The sequence below is a fragment of the Salvelinus fontinalis genome, chromosome 27 (genome assembly GCF_029448725.1).
Source record: "Salvelinus fontinalis isolate EN_2023a chromosome 27, ASM2944872v1, whole genome shotgun sequence".
In the NCBI taxonomy this organism is placed as follows: Eukaryota; Metazoa; Chordata; class Actinopteri; order Salmoniformes; family Salmonidae; genus Salvelinus; species Salvelinus fontinalis.
This window is the reverse complement of record NC_074691.1, coordinates 33758567-33779759: the sequence shown is the minus strand read 5'-3', so window position 1 is coordinate 33779759 and position 21193 is coordinate 33758567. Positions and strand designations below refer to the sequence as shown.

Sequence of the window (21193 nt, the reverse complement as noted above, 5' to 3'; positions counted from 1 at the left end):
GTATTCCTCTCAAGGTTTCTAGAGTTTTGTGATCTCAAGGGAACCCGGCGCGTTTTTGCTTTGAGGGAACCCGGGGCGTTTTTGCTTTGTGGGAAACCCGGGGCGTTTTTGCTTTTGAGGGAACCCGGGGCGTTTTTGCTTTTGAGGGAACCCGGGGCGTTTTTGCTTTTGAGGGAACCCGGGGCGTTTTTGCTTTTGAGGGAACCCGGGGCGTTTTTGCTTTTGAGGGAACCCGGCGCGTGTACAGTCTGATCAACTCTCAACTGGTGCCCTAGGCTTAATGGATCTACATACTGTGTTACTCTGCTTAGTTCTACGCACTTTTGTGCAGATACGTCTTTGGACCGGGCCGTATATGACTCCCCGGTGTTCTGTTTGCGTAGAGTTTGTAGAGTCCTTTAGGTGCTCTGTGACTAGTAACTATGTAAGGACAGTGTGTATTGTATAGTTCTATCCTGTGTGTGTGTGTGACATCCAGAAAGTCCTGATGAAACTACGCAAACCCAGGGTCACCGCTTCCATCTGGTCTTCAGGGAAAATTATCTGTACTGGCGCTACCAGGTACACACACACACACACACCACAACACACACACACACACACACACACACACACACACACACACACACACACACACACACACACACACACACACACCACAACACACACACACACACACACACCACAACACACACACACACACACACACCACAACACACACACACACACACACACCACAACATACACACACACACACACACCACAACATACACACACACACACACACCACAACATACACACACACACACACACCACAACATACACACACACACACACACCACAACACACACACACACACACACACCACAACACACACACACACACACACACCACAACATACACACACACACACACACCACAACATACACACACACACACACACCACAACATACACACACACACACACACCACAACATACACACACACACACACACCACAACATACACACACACACACACACCACAACATACACACACACACACACACCACAACATACACACACACACACACACCACAACATACACACACACACACACACCACAACATACACACACACACACACACCACAACATATACACACACACACACACACCACAACATACACACACACACACACACACCACAACACACACACACACACACACACCACAACATACACACACACACACACACCACAACATACACACACACACACACACCACAACATACACACACACACACACACCACAACATACACACACACACACACACCACAACATACACACACACACACACACCACAACATATACACACACACACACACACCACAACATACACACACACACACACACACCACAACACACACACACACACACACACCACAACATACACACACACACACACACCACAACATACACACACACACACACACCACAACATACACACACACACACACACCACAACATACACACACACACCACAACATACACACACACCACAACATACACACACACCACAACATACACACGCACACACACACACCACAATACACACACCACAATATACACACACCAGACTACACACACCACAATATACACACACACACACCACAGTATACACACACCAGACTACACACACCACAATATACACACACCAGACTACACACACCACAATATACATACACACACACCACAATATACACACACACCACAATACACATACACCACAATACACACACCACAATATACACACACCAGACTACACACACCACAATATACACACACACACACACACCACAATATACACACACACACACACACCACAATATACACACACACACACACCACAATATACACACACCAGACTACACACCACAATATACACACACACACACACCACAATATACACACACCAGACTACACACACAAACCACAATATACACACACCAGACTACACACACAAACCACAATATACACACACCGGACTACACACACACACCACAATATACACACACCGGACTACACACACACACCACAATATACACACACCAGACTACACACACCACAATATACACACACACACACACACCACAATATACACACACACACACACCACAATATACACACACCAGACTACACACACCACAATATACACACACCAGACTACACACACCACAATATACACACACCAGACTACACACACCACAATATACACACACCAGACTACACACACACCACAATATACACACACACACCACAATATACACACACACACCACAATATACACACACCAGACTACACACACACCACAATATACACACACACACCACAATATACACACACCAGACTACACACACCACAATATACACACACCAGACTACACACACCACAATATACACACACCAGACTACACACACCACAATATACACACACACACCACAATATACACACACACACCACAATATACACACACCAGACTACACACACCACAATATACACACACCAGACTACACACACCACAATATACACACACCAGACTACACACACACCACAATATACACACACCAGACTACACACACACCACAATATACACACACCAGACTACACACACACCACAATATACACACACCAGACTACACACACACCACAATATACACACACCAGACTACACACACACCACAATATACACACACCAGACTACACACACACCACAATATACACACACCAGACTACACACACACCACAATATACACACACCAGACTACACACACACACCACAATATACACACACCAGACTACACACACACACCACAATATACACACACCAGACTACACACACACCACAATATACACACACCAGACTACACACACACACACACACACCACAATACACATACACCAGACTACACTCACCACAATATGCACACACCAGACTACACACACACCACAATATGCACACACCAGACTACACATACACACACACACACCACACCAGACTCCACACACACACCACAATATACACACACCAGACTACACACACACACCACAATATACACACACACACGACTACACACACCACAATACACATACACCAGACTACACACACCACAATATGCACACACCAGACTACACATATACACACACACACCACACCAGACTACACACACACACACACACACACACACACACACACACACACACACACACACACACACACACCACAATATACACACACCAGACTACACACACACCACAATATACACACACCAGACTACACACACACACACACACACCAGACTACACACACACACACACACACCACAATATACACACACCAGGCTACACACACACACACCACAATATACACACACACCACAATACACACACACACACACACACACACACACACACACACACACACACACACCACAATATACACACACACCAGACCACACACACACACCAGACCACACACACACACACCAGACCACACACACACACCAGACTACACACACACACCAGACTACACACACACACCAGACTACACACACACACCACAATACACACACACACCACAATACACACACACACCACAATACACACACACACACCACAATACACACACACACCACAATACACACACACACCACAATACACACACACACCACAATACACACACACCACAATACACACACACCACAATATACACACACCAGACTACACACACACCACAATATACACACACCAGACTACACACACACCACAATATACACACACCAGACTACACACACACCACAATATACACACACCAGACTACACACACACCACAATATACACACACCAGACTACACACACACCAGACTACACACACACACACCACAATATACACACACCAGACTACACACACACACACTACAATATACACACACGCAACACACCAACACTACCAAGTACACATGCGCTTACACACACACACACTGATCTGTGTCACTGTGTCTCTCTGTGTCCCCAGCGAGGATGAGGCTAAGCAGGGAGCCCGGAGGTTAGCTCGCACCCTACAGAAACTGGGCTTCAAGGTACGAGATGACCCACCAGACCTACTGCACTACATGACCCGCCAGACCTACTGCACTACATGACCCACCAGACCTACTGCACTACATGACCCACCAGACCTACTGCACTACATGACCCACCAGACCTACTGCACTACATGACCCACCAGACCTACTGCACTACATGACCCACCAGACCTACTGCACTACATGACCCACCAGACCTACTGCACTACATGACCCGCCAGACCTACTGCACTACATGACCCACCAGACCTACTGCACTACATGACCCGCCAGACCTACTGCACTACATGACCCGCCAGACCTACTGCACTACATGACCCGCCAGACCTACTGCACTACATGACCCACCAGACCTACTGCACTACATGACCCACCAGACCTACTGCACTACATGACCCGCCAGACCTACTGCACTACATGACCCACCAGACCTACTGCACTACATGACCCGCCAGACCTACTGCACTACATGACCCGCCAGACCTACTGCACTACATGACCCGCCAGACCTACTGCACTACATGACCCACCAGACCTACTGCACTACATGACCCACCAGACCTACTGCACTACATGACCCACCAGACCTACTGCACTACATGACCCACCAGACCTACTGCACTACATGACCCACCAGACCTACTGCACTACATGACCCGTGTGGTTCAGTTGGTAGAGCGTGGTACTAACCTGTACATGACCCACCAGACCTACTGCACTACATGACCCACCAGACCTACTGCACTACATGACCCACCAGACCTACTGCACTACATGACCCACCAGACCTACTGCACTACATGACCCACCAGACCTACTGCACTACATGACCCACCAGACCTACTGCACTACATGACCCACCAGACCTACTGCACTACATGACCCACCAGACCTACTGCACTACATGACCCACCAGACCTACTGCACTACATGACCCGTGTGGTTCAGTTGGTAGAGCGTGGTACTAACCTGTACATGACCCACCAGACCTACTGCACTACATGACCCGTGTGGTTCAGTTGGTAGAGCGTGGTACTAACCTGTACATGACCCGTGTGGTTCAGTTGGTAGAGCGTGGTACTGACCTGTACATGACCCGTGTGGTTCAGTTGGTAGAGCGTGGTACTAACCTGTACATGACCCGTGTGGTTCAGTTGGTAGAGCGTGGTACTAACCTGTACATGACCCACCAGACCTACTGCATGACCCGTGTGGTTCAGTTGGTAGAGCGTGGTATTGACCTGTACATGACCCGTGTGGTTCAGTTGGTAGAGCGTGGTACTAACCTGTACATGACCCGTGTGGTTCAGTTGGTAGAGCGTGGTACTAAGCTGTACATGACCCGTGTGGTTCAGGTGGTAGAGCGTGGTACTAACCTGTACATGACCCACCAGACCTACTGCATGACCCGTGTGGTTCAGTTGGTAGAGCGTGGTACCAACCTGTACATGACCCGTGTGGTTCAGTTGGTAGAGCGTGGTACTGACCTGTACATGACCCGTGTGGTAGAGCGTGGTACTAACCCGTGTGGTTCAGTTGGTAGAGCGTGGTACTGACCTGTACATGACCCGTGTGGTTCAGTTGGTAGAGCGTGGTACTAAGCTGTACATGACCCGTGTGGTTCAGTTGGTAGAGCGTGGTACCAACCTGTACATGACCCGTGTGGTTCAGTTGGTAGAGCGTGGTACCAACCTGTACATGACCCGTGTGGTTCAGTTGGTAGAGCGTGGTACTAAGCTGTACATGACCCGTGTGGTTCAGTTGGTAGAGCGTGGTACTGACCCGTGTGGTTCAGTTGGTAGAGCGTGGTACTAACCTGTACATGACCCGTGTGGTTCAGTTGGTAGAGCGTGGTACTAACCTGTACATGACCCGTGTGGTTCAGTTGGTAGAGCGTGGTACTGACCTGTACATGACCCGTGTGGTTCAGTTGGTAAAGCGTGGTACTAACCTGTACATGACCCACCAGACCTACTGCATGACCCGTGTGGTTCAGTTGGTAGAGTGTGGTACTAACCTGTACATGACCCACCAGACCTACTGCATGACCCGTGTGGTTCAGTTGGTAGAGCGTGGTACTAACCTGTACATGACCCACCAGACCTACTGCATGACCCGTGTGGTTCAGTTGGTAGAGCGTGGTACTGACCTGTACATGACCCGTGTGGTTCAGTTGGTAGAGCGTGGTACTGACCTGTACATGACCCGTGTGGTTCAGTTGGTAGAGCGTGGTACTAACCCATGTGGTTCAGTTGGTAGAGCGTGGTACTAACCCGTGTGGTTCAGTTGGTAGAGCGTGGTACTGACCTGTACATGACCCGTGTGGTTCAGTTGGTAGAGCGTGGTACTAACCTGTACATGACCCGTGTGGTTCAGTTGGTAGAGCGTGGTACTAACCCGTGTGGTTCAGTTGGTAGAGCGTGGTACTAACCCGTGTGGTTCAGTTGGTAGAGCGTGGTACTGACCTGTACATGACCCGTGTGGTTCAGTTGGTAGAGCGTGGTACTGACCTGTACATGACCCGTGTGGTTCAGTTGGTAGAGCGTGGTACTAAGCTGTACATGACCCGTGTGGTTCAGTTGGTAGAGCGTGGTACCAACCTGTACATGACCCGTGTGGTTCAGTTGGTAGAGCGTGGTACTAAGCTGTACATGACCCGTGTGGTTCAGTTGGTAGAGCGTGGTACTGACCCGTGTGGTTCAGTTGGTAGAGCGTGGTACTGACCTGTACATGACCCGTGTGGTTCAGTTGGTAGAGCGTGGTACTGACCTGTTCATGACCCGTGTGGTTCAGTTGGTAGAGCGTGGTACTAACCTGTTCATGACCCGTGTGGTTCAGTTGGTAGAGCGTGGTCCTGACCTGTACATGACCCGTGTGGTTCAGTTGGTAGAGCGTGGTACTGACCCGTGTGGTTCAGGTGGTAGAGCGTGGTACTGACCTGTACATGACCCGTGTGGTTCAGTTGGTAGAGCATGGTACTAACCCGTGTAGTTCAGATGGTAGAGCGTGGTACTAACCCGTGTGGTTCAGTTGGTAGAGCGTGGTACTGACCTGTACATGACCCGTGTGGTTCAGTTGGTAGAGCGTGGTACTAAGCTGTACATGACCCGTGTGGTTCAGTTGGTAGAGCGTGGTACTAAGCTGTACATGACCCGTGTGGTTCAGTTGGTAGAGCGTGGTACTGACCCGTGTGGTTCAGTTGGTAGAGCGTGGTACTAACCTGTACATGACCCGTGTGGTTCAGTTGGTAGAGCGTGGTACTAACCTGTACATGACCCGTGTGGTTCAGTTGGTAGAGCGTGGTACTGACCCGTGTGGTTCAGTTGGTAGAACGTGGTACTGACCTGTACATGACCCGTGTGGTTCAGTTGGTAGAGCGTGGTACTGACCCGTGTGGTTCAGTTGGTAGAGCGTGGTACTAACCTGTACATGACCCGTGTGGTTCAGTTGGTAGAGCGTGGTACTAACCTGTACATGACCCGTGTGGTTCAGTTGGTAGAGCGTGGTACTGACCCGTGTGGTTCAGTTGGTAGAGCGTGGTACCAACCTGTACATGACCCGTGTGGTTCAGTTGGTAGAGCGTGGTACTGACCCGTGTGGTTCAGTTGGTAGAGCGTGGTACTAAGCTGTACATGACCCGTGTGGTTCAGTTGGTAGAGCGTGGTACTGACCCGTGTGGTTCAGTTGGTAGAGCGTGGTACTAAGCTGTACATGACCCGTGTGGTTCAGTTGGTAGAGCGTGGTACTGACCTGTACATGACCCGTGTGGTTCAGCTGGTAGAGCGTGGTACTAAGCTGTACATGACCCGTGTGGTTCAGTTGGTAGAGCGTGGTACTGACCCGTGTGGTTCAATTGGTAGAGCGTGGTACTAACCTGTACATGACCCGTGTGGTTCAGTTGGTAGAGCGTGGTACTGACCTGTACATGACCCGTGTGGTTCAGGTGGTAGAGCGTGGTACTAAGCTGTACATGACCCGTGTGGTTCAGTTGGTAGAGCGTGGTACTAAGCTGTACATGACCCGTGTGGTTCAGTTGGTAGAGCGTGGTACTAACCTGTACATGACCCACCAGACCTACTGCACTACATGACCCACCAGACCTACTGCACTACATGACCCACCAGACCTACTGCACTACATGACCCACCAGACCTACTGCACTACATGACCCACCAGACCTACTGCACTACATGACCCACCAGACCTACTGCACTACATGACCCACCAGACCTACTGCACTACATGACCCGTGTGGTTCAGTTGGTAGAGCGTGGTACTAACCTGTACATGACCCACCAGACCTACTGCACTACATGACCCGTGTGGTTCAGTTGGTAGAGCGTGGTACTAACCTGTACATGACCCGTGTGGTTCAGTTGGTAGAGCGTGGTACTGACCTGTACATGACCCGTGTGGTTCAGTTGGTAGAGCGTGGTACTAACCTGTACATGACCCGTGTGGTTCAGTTGGTAGAGCGTGGTACTAACCTGTACATGACCCACCAGACCTACTGCATGACCCGTGTGGTTCAGTTGGTAGAGCGTGGTATTGACCTGTACATGACCCGTGTGGTTCAGTTGGTAGAGCGTGGTACTAACCTGTACATGACCCGTGTGGTTCAGTTGGTAGAGCGTGGTACTAAGCTGTACATGACCCGTGTGGTTCAGGTGGTAGAGCGTGGTACTAACCTGTACATGACCCACCAGACCTACTGCATGACCCGTGTGGTTCAGTTGGTAGAGCGTGGTACCAACCTGTACATGACCCGTGTGGTTCAGTTGGTAGAGCGTGGTACTGACCTGTACATGACCCGTGTGGTAGAGCGTGGTACTAACCCGTGTGGTTCAGTTGGTAGAGCGTGGTACTGACCTGTACATGACCCGTGTGGTTCAGTTGGTAGAGCGTGGTACTAAGCTGTACATGACCCGTGTGGTTCAGTTGGTAGAGCGTGGTACCAACCTGTACATGACCCGTGTGGTTCAGTTGGTAGAGCGTGGTACCAACCTGTACATGACCCGTGTGGTTCAGTTGGTAGAGCGTGGTACTAAGCTGTACATGACCCGTGTGGTTCAGTTGGTAGAGCGTGGTACTGACCCGTGTGGTTCAGTTGGTAGAGCGTGGTACTAACCTGTACATGACCCGTGTGGTTCAGTTGGTAGAGCGTGGTACTAACCTGTACATGACCCGTGTGGTTCAGTTGGTAGAGCGTGGTACTGACCTGTACATGACCCGTGTGGTTCAGTTGGTAAAGCGTGGTACTAACCTGTACATGACCCACCAGACCTACTGCATGACCCGTGTGGTTCAGTTGGTAGAGTGTGGTACTAACCTGTACATGACCCACCAGACCTACTGCATGACCCGTGTGGTTCAGTTGGTAGAGCGTGGTACTAACCTGTACATGACCCACCAGACCTACTGCATGACCCGTGTGGTTCAGTTGGTAGAGCGTGGTACTGACCTGTACATGACCCGTGTGGTTCAGTTGGTAGAGCGTGGTACTAAGCTGTACATGACCCGTGTGGTTCAGTTGGTAGAGCGTGGTACTAAGCTGTACATGACCCGTGTGGTTCAGTTGGTAGAGCGTGGTACTGACCCGTGTGGTTCAGTTGGTAGAGCGTGGTACTAACCTGTACATGACCCGTGTGGTTCAGTTGGTAGAGCGTGGTACTAACCTGTACATGACCCGTGTGGTTCAGTTGGTAGAGCGTGGTACTGACCCGTGTGGTTCAGTTGGTAGAACGTGGTACTGACCTGTACATGACCCGTGTGGTTCAGTTGGTAGAGCGTGGTACTGACCCGTGTGGTTCAGTTGGTAGAGCGTGGTACTAAGCTGTACATGACCCGTGTGGTTCAGTTGGTAGAGCGTGGTACTGACCCGTGTGGTTCAGTTGGTAGAGCGTGGTACTGACCTGTACATGACCCGTGTGGTTCAGTTGGTAGAGCGTGGTACTGACCTGTACATGACCCGTGTGGTTCAGTTGGTAGAGCGTGGTACTAACCTGTTCATGACCCGTGTGGTTCAGTTGGTAGAGCGTGGTCCTGACCTGTACATGACCCGTGTGGTTCAGTTGGTAGAGCGTGGTACTGACCCGTGTGGTTCAGGTGGTAGAGCGTGGTACTGACCTGTACATGACCCGTGTGGTTCAGTTGGTAGAGCGTGGTACTAACCCGTGTAGTTCAGATGGTAGAGCGTGGTACTAACCCGTGTGGTTCAGTTGGTAGAGCGTGGTACTGACCTGTACATGACCCGTGTGGTTCAGTTGGTAGAGCGTGGTACTAAGCTGTACATGACCCGTGTGGTTCAGTTGGTAGAGCGTGGTACTAAGCTGTACATGACCCGTGTGGTTCAGTTGGTAGAGCGTGGTACTGACCCGTGTGGTTCAGTTGGTAGAGCGTGGTACTAACCTGTACATGACCCGTGTGGTTCAGTTGGTAGAGCGTGGTACTAACCTGTACATGACCCGTGTGGTTCAGTTGGTAGAGCGTGGTACTGACCCGTGTGGTTCAGTTGGTAGAACGTGGTACTGACCTGTACATGACCCGTGTGGTTCAGTTGGTAGAGCGTGGTACTGACCCGTGTGGTTCAGTTGGTAGAGCGTGGTACTAACCTGTACATGACCCGTGTGGTTCAGTTGGTAGAGCGTGGTACTAACCTGTACATGACCCGTGTGGTTCAGTTGGTAGAGCGTGGTACTGACCCGTGTGGTTCAGTTGGTAGAGCGTGGTACCAACCTGTACATGACCCGTGTGGTTCAGTTGGTAGAGCGTGGTACTGACCCGTGTGGTTCAGTTGGTAGAGCGTGGTACCAACCTGTACATGACCCGTGTGGTTCAGTTGGTAGAGCGTGGTACTGACCCGTGTGGTTCAGTTGGTAGAGCGTGGTACTAAGCTGTACATGACCCGTGTGGTTCAGTTGGTAGAGCGTGGTACTGACCCGTGTGGTTCAGTTGGTAGAGCGTGGTACTAAGCTGTACATGACCCGTGTGGTTCAGTTGGTAGAGCGTGGTACTGACCTGTACATGACCCGTGTGGTTCAGCTGGTAGAGCGTGGTACTAAGCTGTACATGACCCGTGTGGTTCAGTTGGTAGAGCGTGGTACTGACCCGTGTGGTTCAATTGGTAGAGCGTGGTACTAACCTGTACATGACCTTTGTGGTTCAGTTGGTAGAGCGTGGTACTGACCTGTACATGACCCGTGTGGTTCAGGTGGTAGAGCGTGGTACTAAGCTGTACATGACCCGTGTGGTTCAGTTGGTAGAGCGTGGTACTAAGCTGTACATGACCCGTGTGGTTCAGTTGGTAGAGCGTGGTACTAACCTGTACATGACCCACCAGACCTACTGCACTACATGACCCACCAGACCTACTGCACTACATGACCCACCAGACCTACTGCACTACATGACCCACCAGACCTACTGCACTACATGACCCACCAGACCTACTGCACTACATGACCCACCAGACCTACTGCACTACATGACCCACCAGACCTACTGCACTACATGACCCACCAGACCTACTGCACTACATGACCCACCAGACCTACTGCACTACATGACCCGTGTGGTTCAGTTGGTAGAGCGTGGTACTAACCTGTACATGACCCACCAGACCTACTGCACTACATGACCCGTGTGGTTCAGTTGGTAGAGCGTGGTACTAACCTGTACATGACCCGTGTGGTTCAGTTGGTAGAGCGTGGTACTGACCTGTACATGACCCGTGTGGTTCAGTTGGTAGAGCGTGGTACTAACCTGTACATGACCCGTGTGGTTCAGTTGGTAGAGCGTGGTACTAACCTGTACATGACCCACCAGACCTACTGCATGACCCGTGTGGTTCAGTTGGTAGAGCGTGGTATTGACCTGTACATGACCCGTGTGGTTCAGTTGGTAGAGCGTGGTACTAACCTGTACATGACCCGTGTGGTTCAGTTGGTAGAGCGTGGTACTAAGCTGTACATGACCCGTGTGGTTCAGGTGGTAGAGCGTGGTACTAACCTGTACATGACCCACCAGACCTACTGCATGACCCGTGTGGTTCAGTTGGTAGAGCGTGGTACCAACCTGTACATGACCCGTGTGGTTCAGTTGGTAGAGCGTGGTACTGACCTGTACATGACCCGTGTGGTAGAGCGTGGTACTAACCCGTGTGGTTCAGTTGGTAGAGCGTGGTACTGACCTGTACATGACCCGTGTGGTTCAGTTGGTAGAGCGTGGTACTAAGCTGTACATGACCCGTGTGGTTCAGTTGGTAGAGCGTGGTACCAACCTGTACATGACCCGTGTGGTTCAGTTGGTAGAGCGTGGTACCAACCTGTACATGACCCGTGTGGTTCAGTTGGTAGAGCGTGGTACTAAGCTGTACATGACCCGTGTGGTTCAGTTGGTAGAGCGTGGTACTGACCCGTGTGGTTCAGTTGGTAGAGCGTGGTACTAACCTGTACATGACCCGTGTGGTTCAGTTGGTAGAGCGTGGTACTAACCTGTACATGACCCGTGTGGTTCAGTTGGTAGAGCGTGGTACTGACCTGTACATGACCCGTGTGGTTCAGTTGGTAAAGCGTGGTACTAACCTGTACATGACCCACCAGACCTACTGCATGACCCGTGTGGTTCAGTTGGTAGAGTGTGGTACTAACCTGTACATGACCCACCAGACCTACTGCATGACCCGTGTGGTTCAGTTGGTAGAGCGTGGTACTAACCTGTACATGACCCACCAGACCTACTGCATGACCCGTGTGGTTCAGTTGGTAGAGCGTGGTACTGACCTGTACATGACCCGTGTGGTTCAGTTGGTAGAGCGTGGTACTAACCTGTACATGACCCACCAGACCTACTGCACTACATGACCCGTGTGGTTCAGTTGGTAGAGCGTGGTACTAACCTGTACATGACCCGTGTGGTTCAGTTGGTAGAGCGTGGTACTGACCTGTACATGACCCGTGTGGTTCAGTTGGTAGAGCGTGGTACTAACCTGTACATGACCCGTGTGGTTCAGTTGGTAGAGCGTGGTATTGACCTGTACATGACCCGTGTGGTTCAGTTGGTAGAGCGTGGTACTAACCTGTACATGACCCGTGTGGTTCAGTTGGTAGAGCGTGGTACTAAGCTGTACATGACCCGTGTGGTTCAGGTGGTAGAGCGTGGTACTAACCTGTACATGACCCACCAGACCTACTGCATGACCCGTGTGGTTCAGTTGGTAGAGCGTGGTACCAACCTGTACATGACCCGTGTGGTTCAGTTGGTAGAGCGTGGTACTGACCTGTACATGACCCGTGTGGTAGAGCGTGGTACTAACCCGTGTGGTTCAGTTGGTAGAGCGTGGTACTGACCTGTACATGACCCGTGTGGTTCAGTTGGTAGAGCGTGGTACTAAGCTGTACATGACCCGTGTGGTTCAGTTGGTAGAGCGTGGTACCAACCTGTACATGACCCGTGTGGTTCAGTTGGTAGAGCGTGGTACCAACCTGTACATGACCCGTGTGGTTCAGTTGGTAGAGCGTGGTACTAAGCTGTACATGACCCGTGTGGTTCAGTTGGTAGAGCGTGGTACTGACCCGTGTGGTTCAGTTGGTAGAGCGTGGTACTAACCTGTACATGACCCGTGTGGTTCAGTTGGTAGAGCGTGGTACTAACCTGTACATGACCCGTGTGGTTCAGTTGGTAGAGCGTGGTACTGACCTGTACATGACCCGTGTGGTTCAGTTGGTAAAGCGTGGTACTAACCTGTACATGACCCACCAGACCTACTGCATGACCCGTGTGGTTCAGTTGGTAGAGTGTGGTACTAACCTGTACATGACCCACCAGACCTACTGCATGACCCGTGTGGTTCAGTTGGTAGAGCGTGGTACTAACCTGTACATGACCCACCAGACCTACTGCATGACCCGTGTGGTTCAGTTGGTAGAGCGTGGTACTGACCTGTACATGACCCGTGTGGTTCAGTTGGTAGAGCGTGGTACTGACCTGTACATGACCCGTGTGGTTCAGTTGGTAGAGCGTGGTACTAACCCATGTGGTTCAGTTGGTAGAGCGTGGTACTAACCCGTGTGGTTCAGTTGGTAGAGCGTGGTACTGACCTGTACATGACCCGTGTGGTTCAGTTGGTAGAGCGTGGTACTAACCTGTACATGACCCGTGTGGTTCAGTTGGTAGAGCGTGGTACTAACCCGTGTGGTTCAGTTGGTAGAGCGTGGTACTAACCCGTGTGGTTCAGTTGGTAGAGCGTGGTACTGACCTGTACATGACCCGTGTGGTTCAGTTGGTAGAGCGTGGTACTGACCTGTACATGACCCGTGTGGTTCAGTTGGTAGAGCGTGGTACTAAGCTGTACATGACCCGTGTGGTTCAGTTGGTAGAGCGTGGTACCAACCTGTACATGACCCGTGTGGTTCAGTTGGTAGAGCGTGGTACTAAGCTGTACATGACCCGTGTGGTTCAGTTGGTAGAGCGTGGTACTGACCCGTGTGGTTCAGTTGGTAGAGCGTGGTACTGACCTGTACATGACCCGTGTGGTTCAGTTGGTAGAGCGTGGTACTGACCTGTACATGACCCGTGTGGTTCAGTTGGTAGAGCGTGGTACTAACCTGTTCATGACCCGTGTGGTTCAGTTGGTAGAGCGTGGTCCTGACCTGTACATGACCCGTGTGGTTCAGTTGGTAGAGCGTGGTACTGACCCGTGTGGTTCAGGTGGTAGAGCGTGGTACTGACCTGTACATGACCCGTGTGGTTCAGTTGGTAGAGCGTGGTACTAACCCGTGTAGTTCAGATGGTAGAGCGTGGTACTAACCCGTGTGGTTCAGTTGGTAGAGCGTGGTACTGACCTGTACATGACCCGTGTGGTTCAGTTGGTAGAGCGTGGTACTAAGCTGTACATGACCCGTGTGGTTCAGTTGGTAGAGCGTGGTACTAAGCTGTACATGACCCGTGTGGTTCAGTTGGTAGAGCGTGGTACTGACCCGTGTGGTTCAGTTGGTAGAGCGTGGTACTAACCTGTACATGACCCGTGTGGTTCAGTTGGTAGAGCGTGGTACTAACCTGTACATGACCCGTGTGGTTCAGTTGGTAGAGCGTGGTACTGACCCGTGTGGTTCAGTTGGTAGAACGTGGTACTGACCTGTACATGACCCGTGTGGTTCAGTTGGTAGAGCGTGGTACTGACCCGTGTGGTTCAGTTGGTAGAGCGTGGTACTAACCTGTACATGACCCGTGTGGTTCAGTTGGTAGAGCGTGGTACTAACCTGTACATGACCCGTGTGGTTCAGTTGGTAGAGCGTGGTACTGACCCGTGTGGTTCAGTTGGTAGAGCGTGGTACCAACCTGTACATGACCCGTGTGGTTCAGTTGGTAGAGCGTGGTACTGACCCGTGTGGTTCAGTTGGTAGAGCGTGGTACTAAGCTGTACATGACCCGTGTGGTTCAGTTGGTAGAGCGTGGTACTGACCCGTGTGGTTCAGTTGGTAGAGCGTGGTACTAAGCTGTACATGACCCGTGTGGTTCAGTTGGTAGAGCGTGGTACTGACCTGTACATGACCCGTGTGGTTCAGCTGGTAGAGCGTGGTACTAAGCTGTACATGACCCGTGTGGTTCAGTTGGTAGAGCGTGGTACTGACCCGTGTGGTTCAATTGGTAGAGCGTGGTACTAACCTGTACATGACCCGTGTGGTTCAGTTGGTAGAGCGTGGTACTGACCTGTACATGACCCGTGTGGTTCAGGTGGTAGAGCGTGGTACTAAGCTGTACATGACCCGTGTGGTTCAGTTGGTAGAGCGTGGTACTAAGCTGTACATGACCCGTGTGGTTCAGTTGGTAGAGCGTGGTACTAAGCTGTACAAGACCCGTGTGGTTCAGTTGGTAGAGCGTGGTACTAAGCTGTACATGACCCGTGTGGTTCAGTTGGTAGAGCGTGGTACTAACCTGTTCATGACCCGTGTGGTTCAGTTGGTAGAGAGTGGTACTGACCCGTGTGGTTCAGTTGGTAGAGCGTGGTACTGACCCGTGTGGTTCAGTTGGTAGAGCGTGGTACTGACCCGTGTGGTTCAGGTGGTAGAGCGTGGTACTGACCCGTGTGGTTCAGTTGGTAGAACGTGGTACTGACCCGTGTGGTTCAGTTGGTAGAGCGTGGTACTGACCCGTGTGGTTCAGTTGGTAGAGCGTGGTACTAACCCGTGTGGTTCAGTTGGTAGAGCGTGGTACTAACCTGTACATGACCCGTGTGGTTCAGTTGGTAGAGCGTGGCACTGACCCGTGTGGTTCAGTTGGTAGAGCGTGGTACTGACCCGTGTGGTTCAGTTGGTAGAGCGTGGTACTGACCCGTGTGGTTCAGTTGGTAGAGCGTGGTACTGACCCGTGTGGTTCAGTTGGTAGAGCGTGGTACTGACCCGTGTGGTTCAGTTGGTAGAGCGTGGTACTAAGCTGTACATGACCCGTGTGGTTCAGTTGGTAGAGCGTGGTACTGACCCGTGTGGTTCAGTTGGTAGAGCGTGGTACTAAGCTGTACATGACCCGTGTGGTTCAGTTGGTAGAGCGTGGTACTGACCCGTGTGGTTCAGTTGGTAGAGCGTGGTACTGACCCGTGTGGTTCAGTTGGTAGAGCGTGGTACTGACCCGTGTGGTTCAGTTGGTAGAGCGTGGTACTAAGCTGTGTGGTTCAGTTGGTAGAGCGTGGTACTAAGCTGTACATGACCCGTGTGGTTCAGTTGGTAGAGCGTGGTACTGACCCGTGTGGTTCAGTTGGTAGAGCGTGGTACTGACCTGTTCATGACCCGTGTGGTTCAGTTGGTAGAGCGTGGTACTAAGCTGTACATGACCCGTGTGGTTCAGTTGGTAGAGCGTGGTACTGACCCGTGTGGTTCAGTTGGTAGAGCGTGGTACTAAGCTGTACATGACCCGTGTGGTTCAGTTGGTAGAGCGTGGTACTGACCTGTGTGGTTCAGTTGGTAGAGCGTGGTACTAAGCTGTACATGACCCGTGTGGTTCAGTTGGTAGAGCGTGGTACTGACCCGTGTGGTTCAGTTGGTAGAGCGTGGTACTGACCTGTTCATGACCCGTGTGGTTCAGTTGGTAGAGCGTGGCACTGACCCGTGTGGTTCAGTTGGTAGAGCGTGGTACTGACCTGTGTGGTTCAGTTGGTAGAGCGTGGTACTAAGCTGTACATGACCCGTGTGGTTCAGTTGGTAGAGCGTGGTACTGACCCGTGTGGTTCAGTTGGTAGAGCGTGGTACTGACCTGTTCATGACCCGTGTGGTTCAGTTGGTAGAGCGTGGTACTAAGCTGTACATGACCCGTGTGGTTCAGTTGGTAGAGCGTGGTACTGACCCGTGTGGTTCAGTTGGTAGAGCGTGGTACTAAGCTGTACATGACCCGTGTGGTTCAGTTGGTAGAGCGTGGTACTGACCTGTGTGGTTCAGTTGGTAGAGCGTGGTACTAAGCTGTACATGACCCGTGTGGTTCAGTTGGTAGAGCGTGGTACTGACCCGTGTGGTTCAGTTGGTAGAGCGTGGTACTGACCTGTTCATGACCCGTGTGGTTCAGTTGGTAGAGCGTGGCACTGACCCGTGTGGTTCAGTTGGTAGAGCGTGGTACTTGCAATGCCAGGGTTTTGGGTTTAATTCCCACCGGGGGGGGGGGGGGGGGAATTTTTACGAGGGCAGAAAATACCACCTGCTAAATGACTCAAGTGTAAACAATCTAAATCACAAAACGGCATTAAAATGACAGGAATCGATTCCTTGTGAATGTGTTGATTCCATAAGGAATTGGGATTCGAGACCTAACTACAGCCCACCACAAACTAACGTGTGTGTGGTGTGTGTGTGTGTGGTGTGTGTGGGCATGTCTCTATGTGTGTGTGGTGTGTGTGGTGTGTGTGGGCATGTCTCTATGTGTGTGTGGTGTGTGTGTGTGGTGTGTGTGGGCATGTCTCTATGTGTGTGTGGTGTGTGTGGTGTGTGTGGTGTGTGTTTGGTGTGTGTGTGGTGTGTGTGGGGTGTGGGGTGTGTGTGTAGGTGAGGTTCTCAGAGTTCAAGGTGGTGAACGTCCTGGCTGTGTGCTCCATGCCCTTCGCCATCCGACTCATCGACTTCACCAAGAACAACCGGCCCATCGCTAGGTAAAACGGACTACGTCGTCACCCCGGCAATGGAAAACACACACACACACACACACACAAACACACACACACACACACACACACACACACACACACTGTCACCGCAACAACCATTGCCACAGATCTCCACTCTCAACACAGCAGTGTCTGACCGTGTAGATGAGGCCTTTCTATAGTAAAGGGTGTCCCAGCCAGAACGACCCATAGGGCAGAAGTCTATCTCCTGTTTCTGTAGTGAGACAGCTTGATGTACAGGACACCCCCTGGACAGGACACTAGTCTATCTCCTGTTTCTGTAGTGAGACAGCTTGATGTACAGGACACCCCCTGGACAGGACACTAGTCTATCTCCTGTTTCTGTAGTGAGACAGCTTGATGTACCAGGACACCCCCTGGACAGGACACTAGTCTATCTCCTGTTTCTGTAGTGAGACAGCTTGATGTACAGGACACTAGTCTATCTCCTGTTACTGTAGTGAGGCAGCTTGATGTACAGGACACCCCCTGGACAGGACACCAGTCCATCTCCTGTTTCTGTAGTGAGACAGCTTGATGTACAAGGACACCGCCTGGACAGGACACTAGTCTATCTCCTGTTACTGTAGTGAGACAGCTTGATGTACCAGGACACCCCCTGGACAGGACACTAGTCCATCTCCTGTTACTGTAGTGAGACAGCTTGATGTACCAGGACACCCCCTGGACAGGACACTAGTCTATCTCCTGTTTCTGTAGTGAGACAGCTTGATGTACAGGACACCCACTGGACAGGACACTAGTCCATCTCCTGTTTCTGTAGTGAGACAGCTTGATGTACAGGACACCCCCTGGACAGGACACTAGTCCATCTCCTGTTTCTGTAGTGAGACAGCTTGATGTACAGGACATCCCCTAGACAGGACACTAGTCTATCTCCTGTTTCTGTAGTGAGACAGCTTGATGTACCAGGACACCGCCTGGACAGGACACTAGTCTATCTCCTGTTTCTGTAGTGAGACAGCTTGATGTACAGGACACCCCCTGGACAGGACACTAGTCTCTCTCCTGTTTCTGTAGTGAGACAGCTTGATGTACAGGACACCTCCTGGACAGGACACTAGTCTATCTCTTGTTTCTGTAGTGAGACAGCTTGATGTACCAGGACAGCCCCTGGACAGGACACTAGTCTATCTCCTGTTACTGTAGTGAGACAGCTTGATGTACCAGGACACCCCCTGGACAGGACACTAGTCTATCTCCTGTTTCTGTAGTGAGACAGCTTGATGTACCAGGACACCCCCTGGACAGGACACTAGTCTATCTCCTGTTTTTATAGTGAGACAGCTTGATGTACAGGACACCCCCTGGACAGGACACTAATCTAAATTTTTGCAGTTTTACTTTAGTGTCTTATTGCAAACAGGATGCATGTTTTTGAATATTTTTTATTCTGTACAGGCTTCCTCTTCACTCAGTCATTCAGGTTAGTATTGTGGAGTAACTACAATGTTGTTGATCCATCCCAGTTTTATCCAATCACAGCCATTTAAACTCTGGAACTGTTTTCAAGTCACCATCATGGTGAAATCCTTGAGCGGTTTCCTTCCTCTCCGGCAACTAATTAATAACTTCACCATGCTCAAAGAGATATATTCAAATGATGCTTTTTTTTGGTTTTTGCTTACCCATCTACCAGTAGGTGCCCTTCTTTGCGAGACTTTGGAAAACCTCCCTGGTCTTTGTGGTTGAATCTGTGTTGTGAAATTCCCTGCTCGACTGAGGGACCTTAAAGATAATTATATGTGTTGGAGTACAGAGACGAGTTAGTCATTCAAAAATCAGGTTAAACACTATTATTGCACACAGAGTGAGTCCATCCAACTTATTTTTACTCCTGAACTTGTTCAGGCTTGTCATAAAAGGGGCTGAATACATTTCAGCTTTTCATTTTTTAAGTAATTTGTAAAAATGTCTAAACATGATTCCACGTTGACATTATGTGGTTATTGTGTGTCGATCAGTGACACAATCCCAATTTAATCCATTTTAAATTCAAGCTGTAACGCAACAAAATGTGAAAACGTCAAGGGGTGTGAATACTTCCTGAAAGGCTGTTTGTGTGTGTGTGTGTGTGTGTGTGTGTGTGTGTTTAGCTATGAGCCAGAGCTCCACCCCGCTGCCACCTACAGGATCAAAACCCTCAAGGCCACCGTCCAGGTCTTCTCTACTGGCAGCCTTACCATCACAGGTACACACACACACCGTCCAGCGACAGCCTTACCATCACAGGTACACACACACACTGTCCAGCGACAGCCTTACCATCACAGGTACACACACACACTGTCCAGCGACAGCCTTACCATCACAGGTACACACACACACTGTCCAGCGACAGCCTTACCATCACAGGTACACACACACTGTCCAGTGACAGCCTTACCATCACAGGTACACACACACACTGTCCAGCGACAGCCTTACCATCACAGGTACACACACACACCGTCCAGCGACAGCCTTACCATCACAGGTACACACACACTGTCCAGCGACAGCCTTACCATCACAGGTACACACACACACACACACTGTCCAGTGACAGCCTTACCATCACAGGTACACACACACTGTCCAGCGACAGCCTTACCATCACAGGTACACACACACACACACACTGTCCAGTGACAGCCTTACCTTCACAGGTACACACACACACACACACTGTCCAGCGACAGCCTTACCATCACAGGTACACACACACTGTCCAGCGACAGCCTTACCATCACAGGTACACACACACACACACACACCGTCCAGCGACAGCCTTACCATCACAGGTACACACACACTGTCCAGCGACAGCCTTACCATCACAGGTACACACACACACACACACTGTCCAGTGACAGCCTTACCTTCACAGGTACACACACACACACACACCGTCCAGCGACAGCCTTACC

The 21193-nt window shown here is 50.9% G+C and overlaps 1 protein-coding gene across 6 annotated transcripts in view; it reads left to right on the top strand.

The window, feature by feature from the left end:
* tbpl1 (TBP-like 1) overlaps window positions 1-21193 on the top strand; it is a 29045-nt gene that overhangs the window by 6182 nt on the left and 1670 nt on the right. For all 6 annotated transcript variants that reach the window (XM_055885626.1, XM_055885621.1, XM_055885625.1 and 3 more), the window contains exons 4-7: window positions 479-561; window positions 4051-4114; window positions 18145-18248; window positions 20381-20475. In XM_055885626.1, coding sequence (XP_055741601.1) covers window positions 479-561; window positions 4051-4114; window positions 18145-18248; window positions 20381-20475 — 346 coding nt within the window. The remainder of the gene's footprint in view (window positions 1-478; window positions 562-4050; window positions 4115-18144; window positions 18249-20380; window positions 20476-21193) is intronic.